This window comes from Pezoporus wallicus, unplaced genomic scaffold (assembly GCF_028554395.1).
Source record: "Pezoporus wallicus isolate ANWC-B61680 ecotype Strahan unplaced genomic scaffold, APGP_CSIRO_Pwel_v1 contig_16, whole genome shotgun sequence".
Classification (NCBI taxonomy): Eukaryota; Metazoa; Chordata; class Aves; order Psittaciformes; family Psittacidae; genus Pezoporus; species Pezoporus wallicus.
The window spans coordinates 4117742-4134577 of NW_026641478.1; the positions used below are offsets into that span (position 1 = coordinate 4117742).

Genomic DNA, 16836 nt, shown 5'->3' on the forward strand with positions numbered 1-16836 from the left:
TGTTGGAGATACTATTAGAGAACAGCTGAATGTAGGATGAATTTTACGTGGCTGCTTTCAGCAGTGCTAGAGGATGCAAATAACACATCTGTGTTATGAGGACAGCTGATGAGCCGTAGCCACAGTGGTTCTTGCCTTGCAGGCAGCTGTGGCCCTTTGGTGGTCCAGAGGTTATTAGAAAGCAACTTACTGTTTTATTGGAAGAATTTGTCTTTAAAGTTGGACAGCAAGTAGCTCATGCAACTAACTGCAAGAAGAATCCAGACCCCTCTCTGAAAGGTAGCTCTCTGAAGGAGGCAATGCTTTCTCTGGTGCTGCATAATGTTTAGTTTTAATTGTTGACATTGATTTATCTGATTATTTTAATGAATTAAAAAAAACAAAACCAACAAATAAACAAACAACCCAGCCTGCAAAACTTTGTTAAATGACTCTGAAATAGAATCTGATTACTGAGTATGACACATGCTTGCTTTTCAGAACAAAGTAGGGAGAACCAGAGTCCTGTAAGAAGTATTCAAATGCAGATGTGTTTAGACTATGCTAAGTAATCTGAGATCAGTCAGAACTGTACTGAGTAAGTTATTAATTGCTGGGCTATCTGGTGGTATTTTGGAAAAAAGCAGAGGAATTCATGATCCATTACTACACTTACTATGTCTCACAAGAATCAAAACAGTTTTGCTAATTTAGTGGATTGCACTACACTTCTGAAAGTTTTTATCTGCTATGCAGAAAGTATTTTAAGGTAGTGTAACATAAAGGGCAGATAGTAGTGAATGAAAGATGGACAGATGCAGTCACAAACTGAAGGTTATGCTTTCTTACATAGGTTACCTTTCTAGGAGTTCGCCTTTGAGCCCACAGTCATCAATAGACAGTGAGCTGAGCACCTCAGAGCTGGAGGATGATTCCATCTCCATGGGATACAAGCTGCAGGACCTCACCGATGTTCAGATCATGGCTCGTCTACAGGAGGAGAGTAGGTGCCTTTTGTTAATTTTCCAAAACAGTTTGAAGAAGATTTCCCATAAGTCAAAACTGCTCCAGTCTGGTCTCAGTTGGGTGGATCTTTCTTAAATGGTTTTGCCTCTTGAGTGGTAGGTGGAAAAACTCTTCACCTGCATAGACAAGGTATGCACATTGTTGGGTTCAGGTTAATAGTACTGGATCTTCCAATGCTTGATGCTTATGTTTTATGGAATCCCAACTGGTGTAGCTCCGTATCTGTTGAGTACATTTAGATTTAAAAGATTTATAATGTCTTACCATGTTAATTAAAATAATTTTATTTCTGGGAAGGGAAGATGCTAGAACATTTTTGTCACACATACGTTTTATGAGAAAGGTAATAATAAGCAGCTCTCATGGATTTCTTTTCCTCTACTTTGCTTTTCATGTCAGATGAATTTTAAAATTAATTCCCCTTTAAAACCTGAATTGGGGCATTTAAATTTAGCATTTCAGTTTAAGACTAGTTACTATGCACATATCTGAGCCCAGAAGCTTGTTTGACATAGATTTTAGTTTGGCTTGATAGTAATTTTTGGAAAATGTCTTTGTTCATAAATAAAGGGCATTTGACTTAGAAGTCACTCAGACAGTAAGTGCAGTATCTTTCTCACTTCCTATGAATGCCAAGTAAGACATCAAGGAGAGGACATGATGAGGTGAAAAACAAGAGAAATTCAGAGATGACTGAAGGAAAATGCCAAGTAATAAGTGATTAAATAGAATAAAAATAAAATGTGAATTAAAAAGTAGGGCCGTGGTCTAGCTGCAGCAAAACAGACTGAACAAGTTGGAGTGATCACTTGTGAGCACTTGAACTTGCTGAGCATCTGGTGGCACTCATTATGTTCAGCAGAGAAATTAGCAAGTGTGAGGCTTTCCAAGATAGCTGAATTCTCTCTTAGCTGGCAAATGTGTGTGGTTACAGCTGGGAAAATTTCTGATATTATGTTGAAGTTGTAATAATTAAAAAAAAATAAAATGGTGACTATCAAATACAAAGGATTGCATTGGTTAAATGCCAGCTGCGCTCATCTCCTTCAGAGTGAAGTGTAAAAAAGACTTCTCTTTGAGGAATCAGGTCATTGGTAAACTGACACTGTGTTCTTCCCATCTCTGTCAAGTGTAATGGCTGTATCTCATCCTTGTAGCAGCTAATATAGAGTGTTTGAGCACATGACAGTTGTTGTCCACTTATTCCTGTGAAAAGTGGTAGTACTATACGTGTACACAGGCACACTCTCCTCAGTGCCATGGATAGAATGCTTGCCTCCCACTTGAGGGTGGGAGGAAGCATATTAAGAAGTTTCCATTATGAGGCAAAGACATCTGTCAAAGATGAGGGCTTTTTGCAAATCTAGTGAGGCTGTTATCTGCAGCTATTGCCAGAGATACTCAGCTCCTGGAAATGGGATGCGCATCCCCTTTTTCTCTGGCTGCTGTGGGGGTTGTACAAGGGATGTGGATGTTTCCCTCTTGCTTCACCTGGAGCTAACATGCTTTTCTGGGGCAGTGCTAATAGTGGGATGGTTTTCAAAACCTGGTGTTCTGAGAAGGGGGGGGTGGAAGGGATGGTGGTGCATACCTGTCTAAAAGTCAGCCAGGTTACCACTAAGTCTTGTCTTGCTACCAGGAAATAATTCTGGTTCAGGGAGGTTGGAGAGCCAGAATCCTTACATGGGTTATAAGTTTAGGAAATGTCATTGTCAGCATTTTCACTGCATGAATATAAAAATTTAATAGCAATAACTTGGAAACCTAATAGACTGAGTGTTAATACCGCTAATTGAAAAAAAAAAATACTCATGTAGTCTTTCTGTTGGCAGAGAAATAAATGCCTCCTGAAGGCAATACATCTTGTGTTGAGAGAGGCATCTAAGACGTCTCACAGGTACTACATTTTGGAGGTGCCTGTATTCTTTTATTTTTATTTGTTTAAAAAAGGGATCTTGAGGGAAATAATTCAGAATTAGATGCCTGAAAGGTAGACACTGAAAGTTAGATGAGATGAGTCGTACCTCAAATCTTCAGCCTGGTGACACAGTAAATCCAATTCACAGTATCACAGTATGCTAGAGATTGGAAGGGACCTCAAAAGATCATTTAGTCCAATCCCCCTGCCGGAGCAGGAACACCTAGATAATGTTACACAGGAATGTGTCCAGGCGGGTTTTGAATGTCTCCAGAGAAGGAGACTCCACAACCTCCCTGGGCAGCCTGTTCCAGTGTTCTGTCGCGCTTGTGTTCCAGAATTCTTGCTGTAAAATTATGTCTACTCTTCTGCTTAGTTTTCAAGATCGAAGTGCATGTTAAGAGTTACTTAGCAGAAGTTGAATTAACCTCTTCTTGGAATTTGCAGGCCTTAGGCAAGATTATGCTTCAACTTCAGCATCTGTGTCAAGGCACAGTTCCAACGTCAGTCTGCATGCAGGAAAGAAAGTGACATGTGCTGACCAGGAGTATGATCGCTATAGTCTTGAGGATGAGGAAGAGTTTGACCACCTCCCACCTCCCCAGCCACGGCTGACTCGCTGCTCCCCCTTCCAGAGAGGGATTCCTCACTCACAGACTTTCTCCAGTATCCGGGACTGCAGGAGGAGCCCTACCTCTGCACACTTTCCTTCAAATACTTATCAGCAGCCCTGCTACTCTCCTCAAGCCCAAACTCCAGAGCAGCAACCAAATAAGATTAATGGAGGTGGGTTGCATGCTTTTCTGAGAAGTGGTCTTTTCTCTGTGCAAAGTGACAGTGTCATTTCAAAGATCAAGTTGTGTCAACAGAGTGAATTGTGTTTGGTGTTTGACAGCTAAATCAGCCCCTGAATTGTGACAAGCAGTTTAAGCCTGTGCAAAAGATTGAGGTATGTTATTAAGTCATTTGCTGCAAAATGTAATCTGTGACCTGATCATAAAAGCTGTTGCTTTAGTTTGTTTTAAAGTGCTACAAGGGTGACCACAAGTGAAGAACAAAGAAAAAAGAGCATCTTTTAGCAGGTTAATAGGCAGTTAGAAGAACTGATTGGGCTTTTGAGCATGGCCTGTGCATGTCCATTGTGAATATAGTAAAATACAAAATAGGGTTTTCAGATTTTCATTCTTTTTTATTGCTGACTTTGTTGTTAATGCAGTGAATCCACAATGAGTGCTTACAGCAGGAGTCAACACCGTGCACTTGTTCCAGGTCTGGTAGTAAAAAAGTAGTGGGAGATAATGTCAGTCCCAAACTATCCTGAGCTATTGCTACTTTTGTACGGCATTTGATATTTATTGCAGAGTCTCTGGACAATTTGTCTCTTGGTGCTTAAGTTTTGCTCCGTTGTTGCTGTTACCTTCCTTTCATTCCTCATTATGATCACTGTTTTCTTCCTTCTGCTGTGTCTTACTTTCCCCAAGCTAATTCAAAACAGTCAGTTTTCTGTCAGGGTCTTGTTTGTAACATTACAGATTACAGCTCATCGTAGGGCCAGAAAATAAACCTTTTGTGCAAAAAACCCCACAAAGTTGCTATTTATAGAGCACTACAGGTATGCATGTTGCTTTCCTGACAAATATTTCAGGACAAGTTGGTGCCAAAAGCGCTTACATTCAAAGTAAGACCAGTATAGTTGACAAGTGGCAGCATGTGAATCAGAGAATCATAGAATAGTTTGGGTTGAAAGGGACCTTCAAAGATCATCTAGTCCAACCTCCCTGCAATGAGCAGGGACATCTTCAACTAAATCAGGTTGCCCAGAACCACATTCAGTCTGACCCTGAATGTCTCCAGGGATGGTGCATCCACCACCTCTCTGGGCAACCTGTGCCAGTATTCTACCACCCTCATTGTAAAAAAGAAGGCTGACACTAATAGGGTAGAGCAACATGGAAGTTTGTTGGTACAGCATATGTGCCATATTAATTTTAATGTTATTTTTCTTGCTGGTGAGGTACAAGAAAGGGGCAGCACTGATGGGCTTGCAGAAATGTTGGGGAGGTAGAAAGGTTATGGAGCATTTTTGATTCAGGAATAAGGACAGGGTCTGGTGCTATGATCTTTCTTTATGGTCCCCAGATACTTTTTCAATGATTTTTTTCATGTTCTATGCCAGTGGACCTTAAGCATTGGATTCTGACATGGAAACGTCTCAGAAAGTACTTACAGGGCGCTAAAAACACTAGGCGCCTAGTTTATTAACTAGAAAGCGAATAAATGTAAAAGGCCACCAATTTTATGACCTGGTTACCTTTTTTCTCAAGAACTTTGAGGTGTTAGGTAATCTGTTTGGTGTTCCCACAAATGGATTGTCAGTCCCCAGCAGCTTGCCTTTGTTCAGGAGCTGAAAAGCTCCTGGTAAATGCTGTCATAAAGTGGGAGATATGTGCAACTGTAAATATGTTAAGTTGTGAAATATGTGAAGATGTGATTAAGGCGTATTTGGGTCCACTTGTACCATAGGCTGTAGGTGTACCTGTTGTTACCTCTTAAACAACATTTTTGCTGCCATAACCTGTAATATGTAGGTTAGCTCTGCTTTCTAAGAAGTTTTATTTCCAGTTCCAGCAAGAATACACTAAGAAAAGCTTTGCATGCAGTCTGCCTCCCCCCCACCCCCTGCGCCCTGCCCCGCTCTTTATTTAATTACACCCTCTCCCTAAATCAGGCTAAATCAGCTGAATTGTTTGTAACACTGAGTTACATCAGAAAAATTCCATCTGTGAACATTTTAAGGCATTCTGGTTTTCAGAGATTTTGTAATCAGTTAGTGGGTCAGCAATAGATCACTTAAGATCCAAGAGATACAGGAGGTAAATAGTTTTGGGTGTCTGTTGCAATTAGCTAATGTGAGTCCATCTAGTTCATAGAATCACAGAATAGTTAGGGTTGGAAAGGACCTTAAGATCATCAAGTTCCATGCCATGGGCATATAGGACACCTCACACAAAACCATATCACCCAAGGCTCTGTCCAACCTGGCTTTGAACACCGCCAGGGATGGAGCACTCCCAACTTCCCTGGGCAACCCATTGCAGTGCCTCACCACCCTTACAGGAAAGAACTTCTTCCTTATATCTGATCTCAACTTCCTCTGTTTAAGTTTTAACCCATTAACCCTTGTCCTGTCACTAGAGTCCCTAATGAAGAGTCCCTCCCCAGCATCCTTATAGGCCCCCTTCAGACACTGGAAGGCTGCTATGAGGTCTCCATGCAGCCTTCTCTTCTCCAGGCTGAACAGCCCCAACTTTCTCAGCCTGTCTACATACGGGAGGTGCTCCAGTTCCCTGATCTTCCTCATGGCCCTTCTCTGGACTTGTTCCAACAGCTCCATGTCCTTTTTATGTTGAGGACACCAGAACTGCACACAATACTCCAGGTGAGGTCTCACAAGAGCAGAGGGGCAGGATCACCTCCCTCAACCTGCTGGTCACGCTACATTGATGCAGGCCAAGATACGGTAGGTTTTCTGGGCTGCAAGCGCACAATGAAGACGGCTCATGTTCATTTTCCCAACAGCCAACACCCCAAAGTCCTTCTCCACAGGGCTGCTCTGAATCTCTTCTCTGCCCAACCTGTAGCTGTGCCTGGGATTGCTCCAACCCAGATGTAGGACCTTGCACTTGTCATGGTTAAACTTCATAAGGTTGGCATCAGCCCACCTCACAAGCGTGTCGAGGTCCCTCTGGATGGCATTCCTTCCCTCCAGGGTATCAACCGAACCACACAGCTTGGTGTCATCAGCAAACTTGCTGAGGGCGCACTCAATCCCACTGTCCATGTCAGCGAGAAAGATGTTGAACAAGACTGGTCCCAACACCGATCCCTGAGGGACCCCACTCGTTACTGGTCTCCAGCCAGACATTGAGCCATTGACCACAACTCTTTGCATGCGGCCATCCAGCCAGTTCTTTATCTACCAAGTGGTCCATCCGTCAAATTGATGTCGCTCCAATTTAGAGACAAGGATGTCGTGTGGGACAGTGTCGAACGCTTTGCACAAGTCCAGGTAGATGACATCAACTGCTCTACCCCTGTCCATCAGTTCTGTAGCCCCATCATAGAAGGCCACCAAATTGGTCAGACAGGATTTCCCCTTAGTGAAGCCATGCTGGCTGTTACCAAGCACTTCGTTGATTTTCATGTGCCTTAGCATGCCTTCCAGGAGAATATGCTCCAAGATTTTGCCAGGCACAGAGGTGAGACTGACTGGTCTGTAATTCCCCGGGTCATCCATTTTCCCCTTCTTGAAAATGGGGGTTATATTTCCCTTTTTCCAGTCATTGGGAACTTCACCTGACTGCCATGATTTTTCAAATACAATGGATAGTGGCTTAGCAACTTCTTTCACCATTTGCTGCAGGTCCCGTGGATGGATTTCATCAGGTCCCATGGACCTGTGCACATTCAGGTTCTTAACGTTCAGGTTCTTAGTGTGTTTTATAATTTTACAAATTTTCAGTATTTTGGCAATGGAAAGATTTACATTTATACCTCTCTGCCCAGTCAAAATGCAGTGTATTCAGTATGCAGATACTGAAAATGGGATTGATCTTCTTGTGTTCAGACCCACTTACCAGATCTTGAGAAAAGCTTTCTCATAAACATTATCCTAGGTACCCTTTGTTTCATGTGCAATTTAAAGTGTCCATTTTAATAATACCTGAAAATTGGAAAATATGTATTTTGGATAAACTATTTCAGCTAAAGAAGGAGTTTATGATAATGTGGTAAGAAGGGGCAGGTGAAAAATACATCCTTCGCTTAGTAGCAGTGCGTGCTATTTGTTTAATTTGAATGTGTATTTGACATTATCTTTTCATGTTGATTGTGAAGTTTTTAGTTTGGTTGATATTCTCATAAACAGGCCACAGATACAATTCACTTGGAAAACTTTGCTTTTATTTTCCAGTAATCACTAGGTTTGAGTTACTTTATTGCATATACTTCTGCAGGATAACTTATCTCAGGGAAAATATTATGAACGTCGTCGGCTGTTCCAACACCCTTGCCTCATTTGTAAAGCTGCTGAGTTTTGTTTAAGTGTTTTTTTAAGCAAACTCCAGCAGAAATAAAAGAGGGGCATTTCAAGGGCAGTAGTCTGGTATTTAGATACCAGTTCAGTATAGACTAACACTGATTTATGTGTTTGGTTAAAGGTCTGTTCTTACTGATTTACAGAGTATTTTTCTGCTCAGTACCTCTCTTGTTCAGTGAGGAACGGAATTCACTATAGGAAGTTGTTGCAGATTTTATTAAAGGAGAAAAAAAATCTTATTTTGTCACCTTTGAAAGTTGTATTGGGAATAGTAGTCAGTGGGGAGAAGTCACGGAAGAATAATGGAAAAATCTTTACCTTGCTGTAAGTATCTGTAACTATTTTTAACAAGACCGTGGTGTATTTGGGATGTCATAAATGTTATAAATATAATGAATGTAATGCAGATACTCAACTCAGGTCTTCAACAATGAAGAAAAGAAATTAATCCCTTAAGGTGAAGTTGTAATTGAGTCTAAAAGTTTGTTAAGGATTTCAGAACAAACTCTGAATAACACATAATATAAAATAACATTTAAAATAGAAAAGCACAGATTTTTTTTCCTTACTTTTTTTTCCTGACTTATTTGTGCATATGGTATGGATAAGGCAGAGTTGAATTTGCAGGGCTTGTGTGAAGCATTTAATTATGTGTAATGAACTGCTAACATAGGTTATATGATGATACAGATTTCTGAGACACTAATAATTATGCTTCATTGTCTCACATTCCTTAATGATTGTGCACTTTTGGCAAGGCTTGTGAGTCCTTTTGTGCAAATAAAACATTGACAACACTTGCAGAGAATAACAATGAGTGAATAAATGGGTCTGAAGATACTTGGCTGTAGCATCAACTTAAGCCCTCCTTGCAAGGAGAGCCTCACTGGATGAGGTGTTTTGGCAGAGAGATGTTAGCTATCAAAAACTGCTACAGAATCCCAGCCTGGCAGCCCACCAAAAGAGTACCTTTTCTGGGGCAGCTTTGCTCTGAGGGCGAAGTCTGTTTGTGTGCTACATGGACATTAATCTTTGGCCAGTGATAGTATTAGGTCAGAGAAGGAAAAAAATAGCAGCAGTGAAATGGGGGCAGCCACCAGCAGTGCTGGGACCAGAAGAGAGAAGCAGGTGATGCCTGTTCTGGTGGCCTGCCAGAAAGAAGCTGGGCCATGGATCCCAGACTGACTTTAGAGAAGAAACAGCACTGGGGGAAGAACTTGCTGGAAAAAATCAGAACTGAAGCATCTGAGTAAGCGGCAAACTGTGTCTTTCCTGTAATTTTGTGGAATACGTGACAAAATAAAGGACACTTTTGTCTGCTTTTTGACACATTTCTCACCAGTCATGGATATGATCCGTGCTGTTGGATGCACATTTTCAGGAGGGGGCAGAAGATCTTATATTTCACAATTCCCTGTTTTTCGTGTGCTGTAGCCAACAGGCAATTCAGCATGGATGCCACACAGGGGAGAAAGCGTAAACATGCTGTGGGTGATTTTTGGTGTATCATTCTGCTGCAGATATGTGAAAAAGGGGCAACGTATGCCACCAGCACTCATGAAGTGACAAGCATGTGTATTTATGCATGAACTATTCTGAGAAGGTGGTAATAAACAGTTCCTGGTTAACTCCCTGGTGTGAATTTGCATTTTCTTCAAACTTTAAAATACCTCAATACTACAGTGTCTGTAGGTCATGCTGTTACATCTCAAAGAAGCCTGGGAAAGACGAAGATTATCTGTGATGTTTTATATGGCTGCTTCCTACTTAAACATCATACTCACTTTGGCCTAGATTATCATTGAGACTCAGTGGTGGGTCACAATAACTGTGGATGCTGTAGAAGGTACAGGTCCTTTGGAGTTCCTTGCTGGTGTTAATATCAACATCTTCCCAATGAAACAAACTGTAAACAACTGATATTTTTAGGCTTGCCACTGAACCAGATTAGTGCAGAAGAGGTAGCAGAAACTGTAGCAAATTTCAGCATTCATCATAAACAGGCCAATTTGGGCAAATTACTTCTTACCTGAGAATACATCTCTATTCTTTCAATCCTCTCTGTTAATTTTCCTATCAGTCATAGGAGAACAGAATGCTCTAGGAAGGGAAGGTTTGCTACTAGCAGCTTGGAAAAACACTTGTTTTCTTCTCATAATTTCCAGCAAGTTTGTTTCTAGTCATGTCTTGGCGGCCTGAAATAATGTTAAAATTTCATAACTTGCACCTTCTGCTCAAGCTCACAAGAGCCAGCATTCCATTTACAAACAAAATGTCTCTAAGACTCTTTTCACTGATCTTAAGGGGGGAACAGGTGACAGACTTCAAGAAAGATAAAAGAGGATGCATCATCCACGGAGATGAAAGCTGCAGAATGTCATCAAGACAAACATTTCTGGGTTTTCCCCAAACACAGAACTGACCTGCTATTTTCATTGCTTTTCAGGGCCATTTATCTCAGCAGACACAAGGACCCATCAAAGAAGTAAACACAGATGCTTGATGGATGAGAACTTGCAGGTGCAGCAGGAGCCTGCTGCCTGAGGACTGAATGAATCAGCAGCAGAGCAGATTGCTGCAAAGAGAAGGGACTAATGAACAGGAAGCAAAGGACATGGATGTCCATGACATGGAGGAAATCCAAGCTACTTCTGTACCTGTTCTTACTGCTACTGTAGCTCCAGCCACTGGACAGTTCAAGGCGCAGATTATGCCTGTATTGGCTGATACAGTTCCTGACTGGAAGAGCATGTAGAGTCTAAGGAATTCTGCTTATATAACATTATACATGAATAGTATTAGAAAACCTATCTTACGCAGTACCATCTTCCCTACCACCATCTTGCTGCTCAGACCTTTTTTGCCAAGTGCTGTAATGTTGACCTAGGATTTTAAAGAGTAGGCTGGGCTAGAATTAACAGTAGCTATGGACATCCCATATTCATTAATTTTCTGCCACTCTGGGCCAAGGATTGCATCGCAGGAAGACAGTTCCTTTCCAGTTTGCAAAATCATGATTATTTCAGTAAATAGAGTTATATAGTAGCTGTATGATGCCATTATTTTCATCCCCAGGACAGTTTTGGAAGCCTGATAACTCTTTCATTAGTATTATATGAGTGAGATTAATACTCACCACCTGACTGAACCACAGTGGTAATTCCTTTGCTAATGTTTATTGCTGTACCACTGACAGTTTCAGCCTGCCATCCTTAGTGATGTGTGACTGAAGCACAACAGCTCTGACTCTTTGATGAAGGATTACCCTTAAGCTGGTACTTTATTAGGATTTGGTTGTATTCTAGTTTCCAGGAACTAAAACCTTGCATTTCCTTTTCCTGCATTGAACCCTGCCCTATCTCATCTTCCATATCTACTGTTTGATTTAAAAAATATGAAAATGTAGGGTATTTAATTCATGGGAATATTTAAACTACTTCCTAGACAGCAATGGTTTTCTGTGTTTGCCTGTGGTAACTGAAAGTCAGCCTTGGGTGAGGTGGAAGAGAAGAAGGTCTTGTCATCACAGGACTCATGTGCATGGCACAGTGTCTACGGCAGACAGGCAGTAGTAATTGGGATTTGGGACATGGAGATTAGAAATGCTGGACCTTTGAAGTACAAGGATGTTTTTGACTATTTGCAGGATTTTGTACCATTCTTATCCTGAGGACCAGTCATAAAAAACAGCTGGAGTTGTAGCCTTGCTGTGACTGCTGGAGTTACATAGGCATCACATATATTAAAGTTACTGTTAGTGGCTATTAATACCTTGTATAGCTAGATCTGTACTGTCAATTCTTATTAGTCATCAGTTGTTAGCAGCTTTAAGGATTAGAGGAGCTCATGCTGGTGCTAAATAGGTTATATATTCATGTGGACTGATAAACAGAGATTCATAAGTCAGTTTGTTATTTCTGTGGACTCAACTCGCCCTGTGTGAGCTACAAGGTCAGCCCAGAACAGCAGTTCCAAGCCATGTGATGTGTCTTTCCTGTGCAAAAATCCAAACCATCAATCTTGAAATGCCCGGCTTGCCACTGGAGAGAGCCATCATAGCTGCCTGTTTTAAGACAAGCATGCCCCTGCTTTCTTTTGTAGTGGAAGAACTGGAAGCAGACATCTGAACCTATGACATGGGCAGGAGCTGGTGGCCTCCACGCTGACCATGATACCATAAGAAACATATGCCACCTCTGAGGGGCACAGCACTGGTGCTTGTGAACCTGGCCAAGAGGCCAGCATTAGTTGTAGTGTCAATTGCAGTTTAACAAATGACCTATTATTTCCCCACAGTGGTGCTTTACTGAAGTTTGTCACATCACAGGAGGCAATTCAGACCAGGTCATTCAGTGTGTGCCCTTCTGGCCCCCCCCCCAGTCTCCTCTGATTATACAGAGTCATCCTTTGGCCCTGTGGAAGAAGAGACTAAAAGAGCTTCATCTTGGATTATCTAATGCTGTTGTGTTTGGGAAGTCTTCTTAATGTATCAGACTTAGTTTTGGCTTCTCTCTCCAAATCAGCTAGCATGAGTGAAGCTGCAGGCATCTTCTGACTTCTTAGGTACTTGCCTTAGCTGTTGAACCTGACCCAGAAGCATTTGAGGCATTTGCAGCTTTCTTCCTGTGGAAGACCCTTACAGGCCTGTTGTGAAAAAGCCCACCAAATCAGGCACTGCAAGTAAGTAGGGTAGGAGGGAGCACCACCAGATGTGGAAATCCTGATGTCAACCCGGGACTCCAATCAACTGAAAAGCATCAAGACTTAGCAGGTTTTGTGCATGGCCATCTACAGAAACTTCACATGCTAATAAGGTTAGGTACTGAGTGGAATTTTTTAGCATCTCGTTGGCACCTGAAAGCAAGACTTCAGTCACTTTGGATGGACTCATCTCACTTGTCTTTAGACATACATCCACAGTGTAGATACATTTGTCTGACTTTCACTGCAGCCTTACTTTTTATTCACTGCAAAGAAACAGGCACATTCAGGGCATGATTCATCTGACCTGCTTTACACATTTATGTGAAACTCTTCCTATTATGACACTTCAGTGTTTAAATCCTTGTGATTCCAAAAATGTACTGTATATTGATGTCTTTCAAATTATTTGTGAATAATCTTGCTGTTACAGTAGTCAGTAGGGTTCAGTTAGTAGGCTGTCAATAACGTCTTCATATTCTTTCTGCAGAGCAAAACTTTTTGTTGAATTAATTTAATTTTTATTTTCTACAGAGATTATTCAGAGGCTGCTTCTGTTTGTTGGAAATTCTGACATGACCATGAATACTGTCTTCTTTTGTTTCAGATAAACTTCGAAGAAGCATGCCTAACCTTGCTCGGATGCCAAGTACCCCCACTGTTAACAGCAGTGCTGGCTTTGCTAGTTCTCCAGTCACTGTGAGGAACAGTCAGAGCTTTGACTCTAATTTGCATGGAGCGAGTAATGGAATTTCAAGGTTGCAATCATGTAGTAAGTACCTGTGTTCTTTAGCTGCATGCAAGGAAATGACAGAGTGCTAAAATATATGTCCCAGTCACTGATTCTCTGCTTTATGAAAAGTTAAAATCAGATTGTGTTCCTTTTGCACCAGATTTTAATATCACAGTATCACAGTATCACAGTATGCTAGAGATTGGAAGGGACCTCAAAAGATCATCTAGTCCAATCCCCCTGCCAGAGCAGGAACACCTAGATAATGTTACACAGGAATGCGTCCAGGCGGGTTTTGAATGTCTCCAGGGAAGGAGACTCCACAACCTCCCTGGGCAGCCTGTTCCAGTGTTCCGTCACCCTCACCGAGAAGAAGTTTCTTCTCAAGTTTAAGTGGAACCTCTTGTGTTCCAGTTTGTACCCATTACCCCTTGTCCTATCATTGTTTGCCACTGAGTAGAGCCTGGCTCCATCCTCGTGACACTCCCCCTTTATACATTTATATACACTAATAAGGTCACCCCTCAGTCTCCTCTTCTCCAAACTATAGAGACCCAGCTCCCTCAGTCTTTCCTCATAAGGGAGATGCTCCACTCCCTTAATCATCTTCGTTGCCCTGCGCTGGACTCTCTCCAGCAGCTCCCTGTCCTTCTTGAACTGAGGTCCCAGAACTGGACACAATATTCCAGATGCGGTCTCACCAGGGCAGAGTAGAGGGGAAGGAGGACCTCTCTCGACCTACTAACCACCCCCCTTCTAATACACCCCAGGATGCCATTGGCCTTCTTGGCCACAAGGGCACAGTGTTGGCTCATGGTCATCCTGTCGTCCACTAGGACCGTGGATTATAGGAATATAGCTCAGGATTTTCAGAGTTTCTGTTTTGGAAAGCGAATTCTGCCAGTCTTGCTATGCAGTATTGAGAGTTTCATCACCTCCTTTTTTTTTCTTTTCCCATTTCTTTCGTGCCAACTGTAAAACTAAAATTATAATACCAGTAAGTAGTAGTAGTAGTGCAGAAGCACTGTAATGCAATTAATTCCTATGAACTTATATTTTTAGTTTTGATACTAAAATTGAAAATGGCTTTTCTTGGTAATTTATACAATGCTGGGTTTATGGTACACTGTGTAAATACTGTCTTAAAATACATGACCTCTCTCCTGCTGAAGTTAAGCCACTTCTGAGCAAGTGTGATAAACAGAGGGTTATGTCCTCAAGTGTAATATACTTGTTGAGTGGGGGAATTAAAATTACTCTGTAATACGTTCAGTTTAGGTGACTTCTTGATGGGGGGGATAAAGAGAATATTGATCTAGTGGATGTTAAAATTATTAATGTAGAACGTGTCTTTAAATAATTTGCTGAGAGTTCAAAAAGGATTGGCCTGTATGTGCTGTGTTAGTTTTATATGCTTCAGGGTTTTGACAGTTTGCTTTTGATATGTGGCCTCTGAAACAGATGCATGTCTGGTTGTACACCAGAGGGCAGGATTGTGTAGAAAATCTGTGTATAAAGCTTCTGGAGCCTGTAGCATTGATTTAAAATGATAGTTTACATAACATTTGCCTTGGAATATGCTATTATAGTCAAGATCTTTTTATAGCCTTTTGGTTGTTTTTATACATAAAGCTGAGACTTCTGTGATATTTTATAATGCTTTATGCAGTGTTCCTTAAACAAGATACGGTTATGGTCAGCTAACTTACAAAAATCTAAATGGTCTAACTAATTAATTTATATGTCAAAAGTTTCTCCTACTTAAAGCTCTATTTGTAAAGGTGGAATTAGTGTGCTTGTGATGGCTAATAAAACTTTTCTGAGGAGAAAAAGAAGGGTGGGGTGAGAATTTTGTTCAGGACGGGGATGGAACAGGGTATTTTAGTTCACTGTAGTGTTACTAGACACAGTATTGAATACAAGGGAATTTTCATCAGTTTCTAATTAGTAAGTAAATTGATAATGATGTGATATGTAATGATACATATAATAATTTATCCTTATTCATATCTCTTTAGAAATGAGTAATACTACCTAGCATCATCTGTTGCATATTGACCTTGCTGCTTCCTTTTCTACCACTCTTTACAGTTCCATCACCAGGACAGCTTCAACACAGAGTTCACAGTGTGGGACATTTTCCAGTGTCTGCCAGACAGCCTCTCAAAGCTACTGCATACGTAAGCCCAACCGTACAAGGTAGTAGCAGTAGTAGCAGCAGCCTTCCAGTGTCCAATAACTTGCAGTTATACTCTAACACTGGGATCCCAATGCCAAACAAGACTGCCAGTCAAGGGATTGCAGGGCGCAGTGCTCTTCCAAGACCATCACTGGCCATCAATGGGAGTGGCATCCCTAGAAGTAAAATTGCACAGCCAGTTCGAAGGTAAGAGTTAAACAGGCCTCCTTCCATATGTAGATGGCTTTGGCTTAGATTGTGTTTGGGTTTTTTTTGTTTGTTCGGTTGGCTTGGTTTTGTTGGTTTGTTGGTTTTTTTTTTGGGCTATAAACCAGAAGATTTTCTGGCTCCCAATGCTGAGTCAGTCACTGAAAGGGTGAAGATTTCTTTCCAGAAATAGCGAACAGGTTTTACTGGTAGTTCCTAGTAAACTATGATAATTGATAGGATGTAATCACATATAAGTAAGAATGGTTTGCCACCTGTCAATAAGAAATAAAAGCAAATGTATCCCTGTTGTTGTGAATGGCAGTAGACTGCAAAATTGCAGCTTGTGACATTACGGCATTGTGAGGAAGAAACTATCTTGGGTAGTACAGTCTTGGGTTGAACTAGCATCTCTTCAACTCCAGCTGTGAGAAAATAGGGGAACAGGGAATCCTGGAATATCACATACTTGGCAGTGAGCTATGCTGTTAGGTGAATGTATTTTTGCATTTTTTTCCAAGAGAATATGGTTTCCAAATGATTTTATTTTTTTGGGGTGAGTATTAAAATAAGCTTGAATAAAGATAACAGAACATACACCTTGAGTAAATACTCTTAGCTGTATGTTCTGTAATTAATAGGTGATGAAGTTTCTCAAAGAGAAATGTCTATCAATTTGCATCAACTCTTCCAACTACTCCCCATCACATGCATCCCTCCTCGTGTGAGGACCTGCTGTACGACCACCAGGTTTTCTGTTTGATGAACTGTCGCTGTTTAGATCACACCATTTTTATACTTCTCATTAGATACTGGCTAAATCCAGAGTAACTTCAATTGCTCACATTCTCACTTTGGTTGGGTTACTTGGGAGTTACACCGATGTGACTGACAACAGATTTTGACCAACTGTGGTGAAACTTTCATAAAGAGCCATTAGGTTTCTTCTTTGATGAAGCCTGTACCGTGAGATTTCTATTATAACCTCCTTTGCT

At 41.2% G+C, this 16836-nt stretch overlaps 1 protein-coding gene across 2 annotated transcripts in view; it reads left to right on the forward strand.

Annotated features, from left to right (window-relative positions):
- The window catches only part of SLAIN1 (SLAIN motif family member 1), a 49466-nt gene that overhangs the window by 29080 nt on the left and 3550 nt on the right, over window positions 1–16836 (forward strand). Inside the window, exons 4-7 of one of the 2 annotated variants that reach the window (XM_057424048.1) lie at window positions 833–982; window positions 3371–3709; window positions 13330–13494; window positions 15547–15841. In XM_057424048.1, the coding sequence (XP_057280031.1) occupies window positions 833–982; window positions 3371–3709; window positions 13330–13494; window positions 15547–15841 (949 nt within the window). The remainder of the gene's footprint in view (window positions 1–832; window positions 983–3370; window positions 3710–13329; window positions 13495–15546; window positions 15842–16836) is intronic. The other variant, XM_057424049.1, reaches the window with a different exon arrangement.